The 13,882-nt window shown below is 44.9% G+C and overlaps 1 protein-coding gene across 1 annotated transcript; it reads left to right on the forward strand.

Annotated features, from left to right (window-relative positions):
- Nucleotides 1-12,403: 12,403 nt before the first annotated feature.
- LOC133896498 (histone H2B.1-like) lies at nucleotides 12,404-13,202 on the forward strand. Its single transcript, XM_062337128.1, has one exon. It carries the CDS (start codon nucleotides 12,472-12,474, stop codon nucleotides 12,928-12,930), a length of 459 nt encoding a protein of 152 aa, XP_062193112.1. The 5' UTR covers nucleotides 12,404-12,471; the 3' UTR covers nucleotides 12,931-13,202.
- Nucleotides 13,203-13,882: the final 680 nt, after the last annotated feature.

The raw sequence follows: 13,882 nt of genomic DNA on the forward strand, positions 1-13,882 counted from the left end.
ACCTATAGCGCGATGAGGAAGTAGATCGGCTAGGAGGATAGGACCGACTTGACTAATGTCAGGCGTCCTACTGATGTCAGGTTCTTGCCTCTCAACATTGACATTTTTTTCAGCAGCTTTGTCGACTAGCGGCTGAATGTGAATCCTGCGCAGGCTCCGAACTGAGAGTTGCAGGCCAATGTATTTGATGGGGAAGCGTGATCGCATGACAGGGAAACTTCTAAGGACATGATCGATGTTGATGCCCTCGCATCTTATTGGTGCAATAATTGTTTTTTGAAGATTTGTCCGTAGTCCAGTGGCATCGCCGAAGCAATGCAGGATTCGCGAGAGGGAGTCAACATCCTCCTGATTCGGCGAAATGAAGATCGCCGCATTGTCAACATATAGCAAAGTTCTTAGCCTAGCAGATCTCCCTCGAAGTGGAATCAAGAGGTCAACATCAATTGCTTTGTCCAAGATATTATTTAGCAGGTCGATTGCCAGTATGAAAAGAAGGGGCGATAGCGGGTCGCCTTGTCTAAGGTCCCGACCATGCTGTATGGGTGGGGAGGGGATGCCATTCGTAAGGACGCGCGATGTGAGAGTAGCAGAGTAATCCAGTCACGCCACCTGAGAGGGAATCCTTTTTTCTGCATGAGATCGAGAAGGTAGTTTTAGTGGACAGAGTCAAATGCCTTTGAAATGTCCAGCTTGAAGAAAAGCGTTGGGGTTTTTGTTTGTTGAAGGCGGCATCATAGATCCTAGATGTGCATGTAGTTGTCGTGTATGATGTGGCGCTCAATGAACGCTCGTGGTTCTATAAACAAAACATTCATGCATTGCTCCATGCTGTAAAAGGTCCATGGAAAGTAGTAGTGAGTCATACTATAACGAAGTATTTCTAAAAAAAATCAATCATCGTGGAAAGTAGTAGTGAGTCATACTATAACGAAGTATTTCTAAAAAAAATCAATCATCATTCTTGGCAGGGTTTGGGAGGAATCACTAGTTCACCGCCGTCCAGTGTGCAAGAAAATCGACAACACAAGCTAGTGGTAGTGCAAAACAGTGGGCAGACAAGCTAGTGGTAGTGCAAGACAGTGTGGCTAGACCACCATGGAGACAAACGTGAGTAATGGCCCCGACAGGCCCCTTCTTGTAGGTATCACTGCCCTGTACTCCCAGGACTCAGATGATATACTCTCTCTGATCATAAGTATATGTTACTTAAAAAAAATTCAATCAAAGTATTAAAAATTTAGTTAATAATATCTTTCATAATATTTAGTTTAGAAACCTTAAAATCGTGTAGATTTATCTTAAAAATTATTTCATAATATCACAAATTTAATTGATTTTATAAATATATTCTAAAAGAAAATAATAGTATAAGCTATGTATTAGAAACTATGTCTTATCTAAAACAACATGTATTTATGATCGAATAAAATATTTACTAGCCGGCTAGCTTAAGGGCTCGTTTGGTACCAATGGAAAATGATGAAAATCCATACACACGTGGATTGGATGAATCCTCCACAGCCCAATCCATGTGGTGATGGAATCCAAACCAAATCTAGTGGAAGTATCAAGCCTGTCTCGGAAAACCGACGAGCACATAACATGTCCGATGGGCTGGGTCGGCGGTGGCCGCTCACCCGCCTGCACCCGGTGCAGCATGGGCGAGCTCACGGAACATGTGCCCGGCTGGCTAGGTCAGAGGCAGTTGTGACAGCCAGAGCTCACAATTTTCTTACCGCTCGGCATTCACGCATATGCCGCAAAATGAATGAAGGTCAACAAGCATGCGGAGGGAGTCACGCGCACGCGTACCATCCGCAGGGTGGTGCCGATGAGGAGCGCAAGGACCGCATCATAATGGTTGAGGATGTCAGTGTGTGAACCGAGCGGGAAGCCGGTGAGGTCGTATTGCATGGGGAGATAGAAACTGATGGCAATGACACACCCAACGCACCTTAGGCATAATGTCGAGCAGACTCAAGGCATGGATCTGCTAGTGCTTAAGGCTGTAGCCGGTACCCTCGGCCCATGCATTGTAGGCCGAGCTCATCGTGGCGGCCCTCCTGGCTGCCATCTTCATCAGCACTTTAGCAGCCTCGAGCTTTTCGCACTCTAGATTTGGTTGCCGTTGAGTGTCGTGGTCACCCGGTTGGCCAACTACGCGCCCACGACAAGCGAATGGGGCAGCGAGCATGAGCTCCCGCCACACGGCAACCGCCGTGCATGACGACCGCAAGAGGAACTGGTGCGCGCATCACACGCACGGCGCAGCACGACGTCAAACACCCCCCCCCCCCCAACCAAAAATAATAATCGTGGGTCTAGAAATACAACTTTATATGCTTTTATGCACGCAAGATCTATTTCGGTCGTTCATCTCTCACATCTGATTTTTATCCATCTATTAATTCTCTCACATATTCCATGATTTTTTCACATATTTTTCTAGCATGAATCTCAACGTAAATAGACAGCTTTGATAAGCCATATGTCTGCATTCTCTAGTAGAATTTTCGTGTTTGTCTTCTACATAAACCTCCACCGCGCACCGCGCCTCTCCTCGTACACACATAGGATCAAACTGCAAGAACTTTTGCTAAGAAAAAAGACTCTTTTCTTTTGCTAAGCACTACTGCAAGAACTTGCATCGGAGATGCTCTATTACGAAATCCTAGATCTACTTGTAGCGTCTCTGTTTTGCGTACAAGTAGACCTAAACATGGGCCAGGTTAGGCTGAGAAAAAGGCCGAATTTTTAGTTCCAAAACTGTTGCGTATGCGGTATGCCAGCCCAAAATAGTGTTTCGGGCCTCAATTTTTGGGCCAAAATCGGGCTGGGCCGTCCGATCATTTTTTCGTTGGAAGATATGCGAAAATAATATTCTGGCTGGGCTCGGGCAAGCTCGGGTTACTTCGTGCGTATTGACTGCTGCCCAAGCCGACCGTTGAACCTTGTCGAGCCTGATATGCTCAGGTCTACATACAAGCCTAATGCAGAACATGCTCACTAAAAGATTCTGGGCCTGTTTGGTTTTCCCCCACGCTCATCCCATCAAACCTAGAATATTATTATTATTATTATTATTATTATGCAAAATTATATGGTCATTTCGAAAATTTGTAAAAATAGACTATCGTCGTTCGTTTATCGGGCAAGAGCAAGGTCCCGGTGAACGGGCGACACCTTTGTCTGTGCGATATTTGTGTTGTTGAACTGGCACGTGCAATTAGATGTTTGTGTGATATTTTGTATATTCGGATTTGACGGAAGCGAAAATTTTAACACGATGATTTTAATGGGAACAACGATATTATACACAAGTGTTAGCATGTACGGTGCATAATCATTATGACGTAAATAAGTATCGCGTCTAAACCTAATGTGTCTTTATGGAATGTAAACAACATGATTAAAACATATGGTTTATTGAGTGCAACGTGGGTACTTTCCCTTCCTCGTCATATCAGGTCTTACAGCATGCGCTTGACGTACCCTCTCGCACTTCCTTTCCCTCTCCGCCATCATGCGGTTTTGTTCCTCCCCCATCTTTTGTTACTCCTCCTGAATACACTTTTGTGTAGCCTCCCTACTCTCATTAGCTTCTATCTCATGTAAGCGTCTCTAAGTGACACGGTGCTCAATGTGAAGGAGGAACACATCTGCTTCCGACCGTTCTATTGTTATTAAGTCGAACGATTATTCGCGACTAATCGTCGATTAATCGACAAGTCGGTACCCGTGCTCGACTAGAGGGCCTCAACTCGACTTGGAGGGCTAGTCGAGCGGCCGGTCGACTGGGCGGCGACGTTAATCTGTAATTCTGCATTCTGGTGTGTGTTGTGATGCTGTCCTAAACTCCTATTCTCCTAATGTTTATCTTTATCTGATGTCTAAAAGTCTTGCAATTGTTGTTATATTATGACCTGTGAGGCCTGCAAATACACGGTCCAGAGTCCAGACTAGTTTGTCCACCTCTAGACTAGTCGTGGACTAGTCACGACTAGTCGACAAAGTCGACACTATGGCGAATCGACTCAACTTTACGACTTGATAACTATGGACTGTTCAATATCCAGTCACTGTAAGAAGTCACATAGTGGTGGCGGCGACTACAATGAAGACCAAAATATTAAATGGTAAATCTTAGTTGTTGTTTTTAGTAGTTTGGCAATAAGTTATTAACGGGAGGCACGAGCCAATATTGGTGTTTCTCTAGGGTGGATTTGTACTCATAGTTGTGGCACATGAAGAACCTCCTTCCGTATGTGTAGGAGAACTCGGAGGACTTCATCACCCTACAAATATCTCCACACCAGCACATGGACACTTCGACCCCATCAGGCGAAGTATTCGGCATATATTTCTTAGGAAAAGGATCGGACGTCATTTTCGTCGGAGTTGTGGAGGTTGAAGCTAGTAGTTTGGTTATAGATGTGGACAGAAGATCATGTATTTATACAGCTATCGAGGGTTAATCCCTGACAGTGATTTCGGGGTGTATCGAACGACGGGTGTGTGATCTGTGTTTTGGGGGATGTGCCTGTACTAATCTAAGAACACCATAGTTTATCCAGATTTAAACCCTCCTTGGGGTAATAGCCTTACATCATATGTATTCTTCTCATTGAGTATGGTTTCTCCTTTGCGTCTTTTTTTTCTGGGGGCTTTGCCTAGGCGGACTCCCTTCCCCTTATAGCCTAGGAGGAAAGGAGTCTTACACGTGGGCCCATCAAATATACCCATGCCTACCTAGACGATCTGCAAAGGTAATCATTACAAGATACGCTTGCGTTATGCCTACCCTGTAGCACTGAGATGCGTGTCCCATCTGCTTGCCGCAGCCCCACACTGGGTCGTCCGGTCTACCCTGTCCTGTCGATGGTTTTCCACGCACGCCTGCCATGCCCTTTGTCGTGTCTGCGACCCCGTACCGTAATAATTAATGTTGCGGGACGGGACACAGTGACCCTGCGCCGGCCATGCCACCTCTGCTGGAGTGAAATGCCTGGGGAAGGAAAAAAGGCATGAGTAGCGGCATTACATGAGGTTTGACGGGTTAGACGAGTACCTGCCCCACGACCAGCCAGGGCTGGTCACGGGAAATTCCCAAAGGTCAGGGTCGTGATCGGGCTGGCACCAACTAGTCGCACGGTGAGCCTGGGCTAGAGAGAGAAAGCTGATACTGCCAAAACCGGCCGTTGCGGGTCATCTCGGTGGGGTCCCCGGAAATGGTGCTGGTGCATGGACTAAGTCCACGGAAATGGATCATGGAAAGCAGTTGATCCTGCAGTAAGGTGTGATCATATCAACTGAAAAGGTTACTTATAAAAAGGCTACTTCTGAAAAGACTACGGTTGAAAAAAACTAGGTTTGGAAAGGCTACTTCTGAAAAGCATATGTTTGAAAAAGGTTGCTCTAAAAAGACTACCGATGAGAGGGCTAATTCTGAAAAGCTAGGTCTGAAAATGGAATACATGTTTACTAATGTGAAAAGTTGTAGTAGAAGCCATCAATTTTGTTTCCACGGTTGGATGTGTGCGGGTAACATAAAGTTAACGGTAATATTACATTGATGCGGACAGGAAAAAGCTTCTACTGGGTGGATTGGGAATGTCTCCCCTTTCGTTGATGTGCCACTTCGCGCTCACCGTCTTCTTGCTGGCACAGGAGTGCTTCACGCCTTTGAAGGTGTTCATCACGCATTTGAAAGTCGGCCTTCTGCCTTCTTAGAATATCATGTAGGAAACAATATTCCTCCTCATGCCTCTGAAGTTCCTCGGCCTATTGCTTGTGTTCTTGTTCTCGACGTTGACGTTCCTATTGGCGCTCGTGTCTTGCCTCAAGTCGCAGCCGTACTTCCTCCATCCTAATCTCGTACTCACATTTTGTTTCAACATCTCTGATGTATCCCCCAGAGTATGGTGGTCTGACATGGTCGATTCATTCCTTCAAATGACAAGGCTTAGCACTGTAAACCTAGAGTTAGAAGTAATATAGTCAAGGTATAATCATAAGATGCGGACGAAGGCAAAGAGAGAGACACACCATGAAATCGTCGTCAAGCCCCGGACTCATACAGAGCATCCTACCAAAAGTCTAGACCTCAAAGGACGTCAACATTCACACTTGATCGCCACACCTGCACAATGGACGCTCATGCAATTATGGCACTCCCGTAGGGTGGTTCCTTTAGTAATCCATGATGACCTATTTCGAGGCAGAAAAAAAGGCAATTGTTATCACATTCTAAAAAGGCTAGGTCTGCAAATGGAGTATATGTTTTATTATCATGGTTGCATTAGTGCGGGTAACACAAATTTGATGGCAATATTAAGCCACGGTAAAAGTACATATGCTGGTACAAGACATCTATAAAAGGCTCATCTATCTAGAAACTGAAGCACATCAATCAATGGAGGGTAGGGTGGGAGGAGACGAAGAAGAAGGGAGGGCGGGGAGACCCGATGGTGGGATGGGAGGGTTTGTTTGGTCCAACTAAGTATGATGAGCCTTTGTACAACTTCCCTTTGTGAGATATGAGTGATTTTCGTCCTCCAAGTCACCAAAGGATTTACAAGCACCCAAATGAGCCATGTCTCAAGTGTTCCTGTGGATACAACTGTATCATTCAGATGTAGGATGGGATCATCCATGGTGGCGTCAATTCTTCCGGTGTCCTCTTGGTAAGGTGAGAACTATATCATTATGACCGATCGTATTCATTTTCTAAAAAATTATACATTGTGACCTTCATATTTCTGTAGGCCTCCGATGACGACCCCGACAACTGTCTATACATGAGATGGGTCGATCCTGCTGTTCTGCAGTATATCCAAAATTACGTCCACCACCTGCAAGATCAAATCTTCGACTTGCAGAGGGAGGTTGAGAACATACCAAGTCCTCTTGTAATACACTTGGAAGACACTTCTATATGTATCGATCCATGGTGCACCTGCCCGTTCCATAATAGGGATGCTCCTCCTCCACCTCGTGCTCCTCCTCCTCCACCCCGTGCTCCTCCTCCTCCACCCCGTGCTCCTCCTCCTCCATCAGCGCAATGCATTGTTGTAGATTATTGGGATTCAGGAGCTTCATCGCAGATCACTCTAAGTCAATATGATTAGAACCACTATCAGGACGACATTGTAATTTGTGTATCGTTGTCCCATCGATCTTCGCCCTTTTTACATTCCCTAAGACATGCTAGGCAAAACTCTGGTACACCAATAGGGGTATTGTATATGTCATTTTTACGTTCGGTCGATATGTTTATTATGATTGTTATGGAATAGTTTTGGTATGAGTCTATAGTCCGAATAGAATCACAAAACAAAAACATGATATATGAAAGATATTATGACTGTAATAATAACATAGTAGCATGAAGAAAATACCATTACACTGCCAGTAACATAGTACAATAACACCAACAATAACATAAGACCATGAAATTAATAATAACCTAGTAGCCTATAAGTTATGTCCCCTCTTAGGGACAACCCCCTGGTTGCATCCGGCCTTAGGACCTTGTGCCTCCTAGTTCTCACCTGGTTAGTTGAGTACATCAGGTGGTTTGGTGGAACGATCGGCCGCTCAGGCCGTCCAATGGCCGGTGTAGTGGCATACTCATCCTGGGAGGGTTGTATCTTCGTAAGTGGCGCGCCAGATAGCTGCAACGCACTAAGCTCACCGCTATGTCCGAAGATGTAGGAGTACCTAGGGATTTGACTACCATCTCTGGTGAGTAACTCCATGTAGCTACCCTATGCCTCTATGTCCCGGAGATTGTTGATCTCTGTACATGGAACAACGAAGAAAACATGTTAGCACCGATAAAGCTTGACATACGTAACAATTCGTTATGTATGAAGAGAGTGTCGTCCTTGAGCCGGGGACGCGAAAACTCGAAGGACCTGGGTGCGTGGCCTCGGTGCTAGCGTAGAAGTGGTCGCCAGCACTAGTGAAGGCTGGCCTAGATGCTGTGACATCGTAGTGGGGGTCACCGGTGTCAGAGAATGAAAGCTGAGGCCACATGCCACTGTAGTTGGGGTCACTAGCTTCTATGAAAGACTGTCTTGCCATAGTAGGGGTGGAAGAGGAAGTCGGGGTCGAAGACGCCCTCGATGGCTCAATGGCAAAGGTCAGACGAATCGGTGGGTGTGGTGGCTTTGTGAACACGGTGGACGCGCATGCCGGGAGAGGAGCCGATGCTCGTGGTCCCATCGCAATGTCCGAGGATGAATTGCAACTGAGTGCCTAGAAGACCTTGTTCACCTATCGGATAATCCAGCATAACGCTACGCTCACTCTCTCCTGGGGATCTCGAGGCCACTGCCAATCCGTACCTTGGTCACCCGTGCATCGACCTTAACTTGGTACAATATGTCCCTCTACAAAGAAAAGTTTAATTTGATTACACATTTTTTGCACCAACAATTGTAGTAATTGAGGAGTCGCGTAGTGTTATTCGAACCTCAAGCGAACACGCCTGGTCCATTTGCATCAGGTATGTGTCGCGCACATCTGTCACATGCCGTGGAAGCTCAGCCGGTGTGTACATGACCCGGATCCACGTCCGAGGCACGAACTAGTAGAGGTAGTCCGTATATGCCTCCTTGGAGTGTGGCCGGTCCTTGTCCACGATGTGCTCAATAGCTTGGTCCCATCCGGCAACCCACGGTAGGACACGAGACGCAAATACGCTCATGGAATGAGCCCCCTTGCGCATCAACCTACAAAAATATATGGACATGAAAAAAAGGTACAACAACATCTCGTATGCAAATGTAATTGCAACATTGCACACCTGTGTATGTTGATAGGCATCGTTCTAGTCACTTGTAGCAGGAACACCGAAACTTCATGAACTTTCACATCATGCAGTGCGGTGAGTACTCCTCGATTTAGACATATGTTAGGAATTAGATGTAGTATTTAGACATAGTGTAGGCATACCTGAGGTAGTAGCTGTAAGATTTAGAGATGTTTGATGTAGCGACCTAGGTATTTTTTGTTGCAGTATAGACTACATGTTGGTCCATATTTGTAATGAATTTTGCATTAATGTAGATGCAGTTTTACGTAATTATTTATGTTCTATCGCAATAATGTTAGACTTTATATCGATGGTTGCCAGGTATGTCAGATCAATGATAGTTTAGGATTTTTTGTGGGGACGATGAAATATTATATGGTCCATAAGGGTAGTACTATCCGTATTTCAGGCAATGAACTAGGGTATCTTCGACTACTTCAAGAAGGAAGTTGTGTTCAACACCTGGAACCATGAGTTATATGGTTTTGGGATTTGTGGTTCTTTCAAGAAGGAATTTAGGTCTGATTATGTTTTCATCCCTGATTCTTACAAGATTAAACAGAAGAAGGGACGACGTAGGACTATGAGGTTGCGTAACGACATGGACGAAGCAGAAGCCGGGCGTCACGTGAAATGGTGCAGCAAGTGTAACAGAAAAGGGTACACTTACAAAAAATGCAACGTTGGTGTCTCAAGTGTGAATCTCGCAGAAGCATGTCCTTCCGGCTCTGCTGCATATGAGAGACGTCCTCGGTCATCAATCATTGGCTTCGTCGACTCATTGAGTCTGATTAATGTTGTAATTCATAGTGTGATGGTTATTTATGTGCACAACATTGTAATTTAGTGTTGTAGCAGTGAGACTGTCACCATGTTTGAGGTTGTAACGTGTTAAGTTGTGATTCGTTAACATATTTGTGTATGCTTTGAACAATATATTATATTTTGTTATATGTTGGACACTTACTTCTTACTCTGAATTTGTTTTACTTATAAAACTGTAAATAACTTGTGAGCATGAAGTATGACGCAGTTGGAGCTGCTTGACCCTCAGCTCGACGTTAGACACCATTTGTACCCCATCACCGTTGAAAGGATCAAATGGCCTAAGAGGGGGTGAATTGGACTCTAATTAAAAACTAATTCTACCAAAATCTAAAATAAGTAGCAATCTTAGCTTAGATGGAAAGAAATGTAACTACACAAACAAGCAAATAATCAAGCAAGATAGAACACAATGTAAATGCGAAATTAAAACTTGCAAGAATGTAAAAATGCTCAAAGTAAATGCGAGAAAATAAAGAGATGGATAAGAAGACACCAATTTTTTCTCGAAGTATCGAGGAGTTGGCACTCCTCTCTAGTCCTCGTTGGAGTATCCACTAAAGATATCGCTTTTCTTAAGCCACCAAGACTTAAGTGCTTTCTTATGATTGCCACTTCTCCATCTCTAAATTGACGAGCATTAAACCAAGTGCATCGCTCTTCTCAGGGCTCACACAAGAACTCCAAGAGCTCACCAAGATACCTCCAAATCACCAAAGACCAACTAGGTATTTCCAACTACTAAGTGTAACAAGCTAATAGCTTCGTTCGACCAAGATCAAGCCTAAACTACAGCCAGATACATTTTTGCTACTCTCTATGTACTAATGATGTCCTTAATCTTCAGTTAAAAACTTTGCAAATCACTCTAGTGCACAATTTTGCTTTTTGATGACACACATAATTCATAGGCTCGTATGGGTTCGCAAGAGTGCTTAGTGGGATGAAATGAGGGGGCATTTATGTGCTGGAGGTTCAAATCTAGTTGTTGCCCAATCTCCCATATTCTTTATGAACATCAGATGATCCGGTCTACACCATCTCGCACACACCGAACCACCCGGTGTTGTATAATTTTTAAAGCTCACATTGTGTCAGCTGTCATTAGCCGTTATTGCTGAGAAATGCTTCGGTGCTCCTGCTATCCACACACAGGACCATCCGATGAGTAGCATCTCTACTGTACCAAACGCAATTCTCCTGGAAAATGCTTCGGTGTTGCATCCCATTGAACAACGGTACATCTAGTGTATTCAACTCCATATTCTGAGAATTTTCACAAATCCTGTAAAAAAAACTCTGTTGTTCTCTTCACACTAACACTGGGCCATCCGGTGTTGACATGCGATTTTTCCAACCAAAAAATGCTTCGGAGAGAGTAACTGGTTGATCGTCGGACCATTTGTTGTACTTGTAATCTCTTTGACCTGAGCTAAGAATGCTTCGATGAGTTTAACTCGTTGAACGTTGAACCATCCGGTGAGAACAAATTTTTTCTGAGCTCGTTCAATTCAAACTTTCTTAAGCTCTTACTTCTCGACATCTCAACCATATGCTTATCTGAGCTATCTATTGCTAGAAGTTCAGAAATATATATCTAACTAAGTCTAAACTCAACTAGCTCAAACTACTACTCTTACTCTTTCTTTATAGTACGACCAAAAGACTAAGAAAAAAGATATATATTATTTTAAGTGTTCTTCATCTTCTTTTGATATTTAGAACTAAAAGATCCATAATCCCGATGCTCATATCCTTTGATCAACCATAAAATCAACTTATCTACCTAGAATACACCATCATTATTGTGAACTAAATATTTGATACTATTCAAAATAAACTTGTTAGTTAAAATAATATTGTTATTATTAATCACCGAACACTTATCATTTTACTTAGGAGTCTATATGCTATAATCTTTTTTTATGATTGATGGCAACACAAATTAGAAGATTAAGATATTAATTGACGTACACTCTATAAAACTAGACAATTAACAGTATAAAGCAATTAAGTAAAAGAAAGACTAGCACTAGATTACTAGATTTCTTATTTGTATTTCTAGTTGAGGCTCCTTTTGAAACGCAAAAAGTTCACAATAATATCATGTGAGTTTTGTATGAATCTAACGGGAATCCTATGGAAGTCCCGTGTTCCGAATGCAGCCTAAAAGTCGTCAAATGAACGAGACAACTTTTTTATGTATTTTCTAATTTTTAAATGCATTTTTTTACTATCACTACGCTAAATTACCAATGTTGCTGGTAAGAAAACCATATATACTGCAAAACAGTTTATTTTTTTTACGCCAAACGGAAACGAAACTTGCTACTTCACTCCTTGTACGCCGATCCACCATAGCACGAATTTATCCGACACTGTCGGGTCCTCCCAATTCTTGCATTTGGTTCTCTGATCGTCCTTTAATCTGGCGCCAAAAACGCACAAACAAATAGCTGACCAAATTAAAAAACTCCCGCCAACCCAAGAAAGTAAACCTCTGCCACCACGCGTGGGCCCAAAACTAGCCACGTCACCGATCCGCGCCGCTCAGGAAGCCCTCCTCCGTTCCTTCCCACGCCACGTCACCGATCCGCATCTATCTGCATCCCGTCCATCCATCCGGAACCCAGCCGTGCAGACCAACGGTTCAAAACTCTCCACGTCACCGATCCGCGACGTACACCTCTCACCAATCACGACCCACCTCCCCACCTCTATAAAGCAGCACCCCCACCCGCCTGGTTCGTCACCAACAATTCTCTCATCTCTCAAATCGCCAAGCCTCCAACACATTCGTCGACTAGCAACCGCAGCCAATTCCCATGGCGCCCAAGGCCGAGAAGAAGCCAGCTGCGAAGAAGCCGGTGGAGGAGGAGCCCGCGGCTGAGAAGGCGGAGAAGGCTCCGGCGGGGAAGAAGCCCAAGGCCGAGAAACGGCTCCCGGCGGGAAAGTCCGCCGGCAAGGAGGGCGGCGACAAGAAGGGGAGGAAGAAGGCGAAGAAGAGTGTGGAGACCTACAAGATCTACATCTTCAAGGTGCTGAAGCAGGTGCACCCGGACATTGGCATCTCCTCTAAGGCCATGTCCATCATGAACTCCTTCATCAACGACATCTTCGAGAAGCTCGCGGCCGAGGCCGCCAAGCTCGCGCGCTACAACAAGAAGCCCACCATCACCTCCCGCGAGGTCCAGACGTCCGTCAGGCTCGTCCTCCCCGGCGAGCTCGCGAAGCACGCCGTCTCCGAGGGCACCAAGGCCGTCACCAAGTTCACCAGCGCTTAGGCCATCCAGCTGCCCTCTCGTGCTGTGCCCATTTCCCCTCTAGAAGTAGCCTGGGTGTCGCAGCAGCGGCGGTAGTTGCCTACCTCGCTTGTCACCACTCCTCTGTAGTAGTTGGTTTATGCTGTTTAGTCTAGTGGCGTCTGGCTGATTCTTGTAAGAAGCGTGTGATTGTGCTCTTGTGATTCTGGTGTCGTGATCCTAAATAGTAACGTTGGTTATCGCAACTTCTGATGTCAAATCTATGTGAATTATTGCGTTTGTTGCCTGGTTTTCATTCTTGTTCCATGATTGATGCAATTCTGTCCGAACAGTGTCTGATCGACAGAACGGTTTTTTTGGCTAGCAGTTTGCATCTCGCGCGCTGTTCTTCGTTGTAGTTTTTGCACATTTTCCTGACGTTTTTCAGTTACCTTTCTCTTCAGTTCTTGAGAAGTGAACTAGAGGTCCGTCTTTGTTTCAGTTTTGGAATCTGAGAGCAAGAGACGCGCAGCTACATGGGATCTGAGATTTGGGGCTGGAAATTTGATTCATTCCTATTTGGGCGGAGAGCGAAGGCACGAAGCATTAAACTTTGGGCGGGAGCTTCCCTACCCATAAGTGACGAATAACTTTTGGCGGGCTCAAATTATTTGGCCGATAGTCTTGGCGCGGATGGGAGATCAGGTGGCCGACTCCTACACGCGCCCACCATCTCGGCGGAAAGGTAATCGTCGCGACCATTTGAAATCTGGATTCCGGATAGCAGCTGCTGCGATCCAATCTGGCCCATCTGAACTGGTGAAATCTTGATCCGCTAGTCTTCAGTTCTTTAGCCGCGGCGGAGAGATCTCTCCGGTTTTGCGGATCTTGTTGGTTTCCATTCGTGAATCTGAGAGCTGTTGTTGTGCAGTTTGGCGCCGTTTGAGATTTGGGCCTGCGCATTTGACTCATTCGAATTGTTTTTGAGCTAGCT

Source organism: Phragmites australis, chromosome 16 (genome assembly GCF_958298935.1).
Source record: "Phragmites australis chromosome 16, lpPhrAust1.1, whole genome shotgun sequence".
NCBI lineage: Eukaryota > Viridiplantae > Streptophyta > Magnoliopsida > Poales > Poaceae > Phragmites > Phragmites australis.

Excerpts from the sequence above, each read along its gene's own strand:
- LOC133896498 (XM_062337128.1), top strand. The coding sequence starts at position 12,472 with ATGGCGCCCAAGGCCGAGAAGAAGCCAGCTGCGAAGAAGCCGGTGGAG.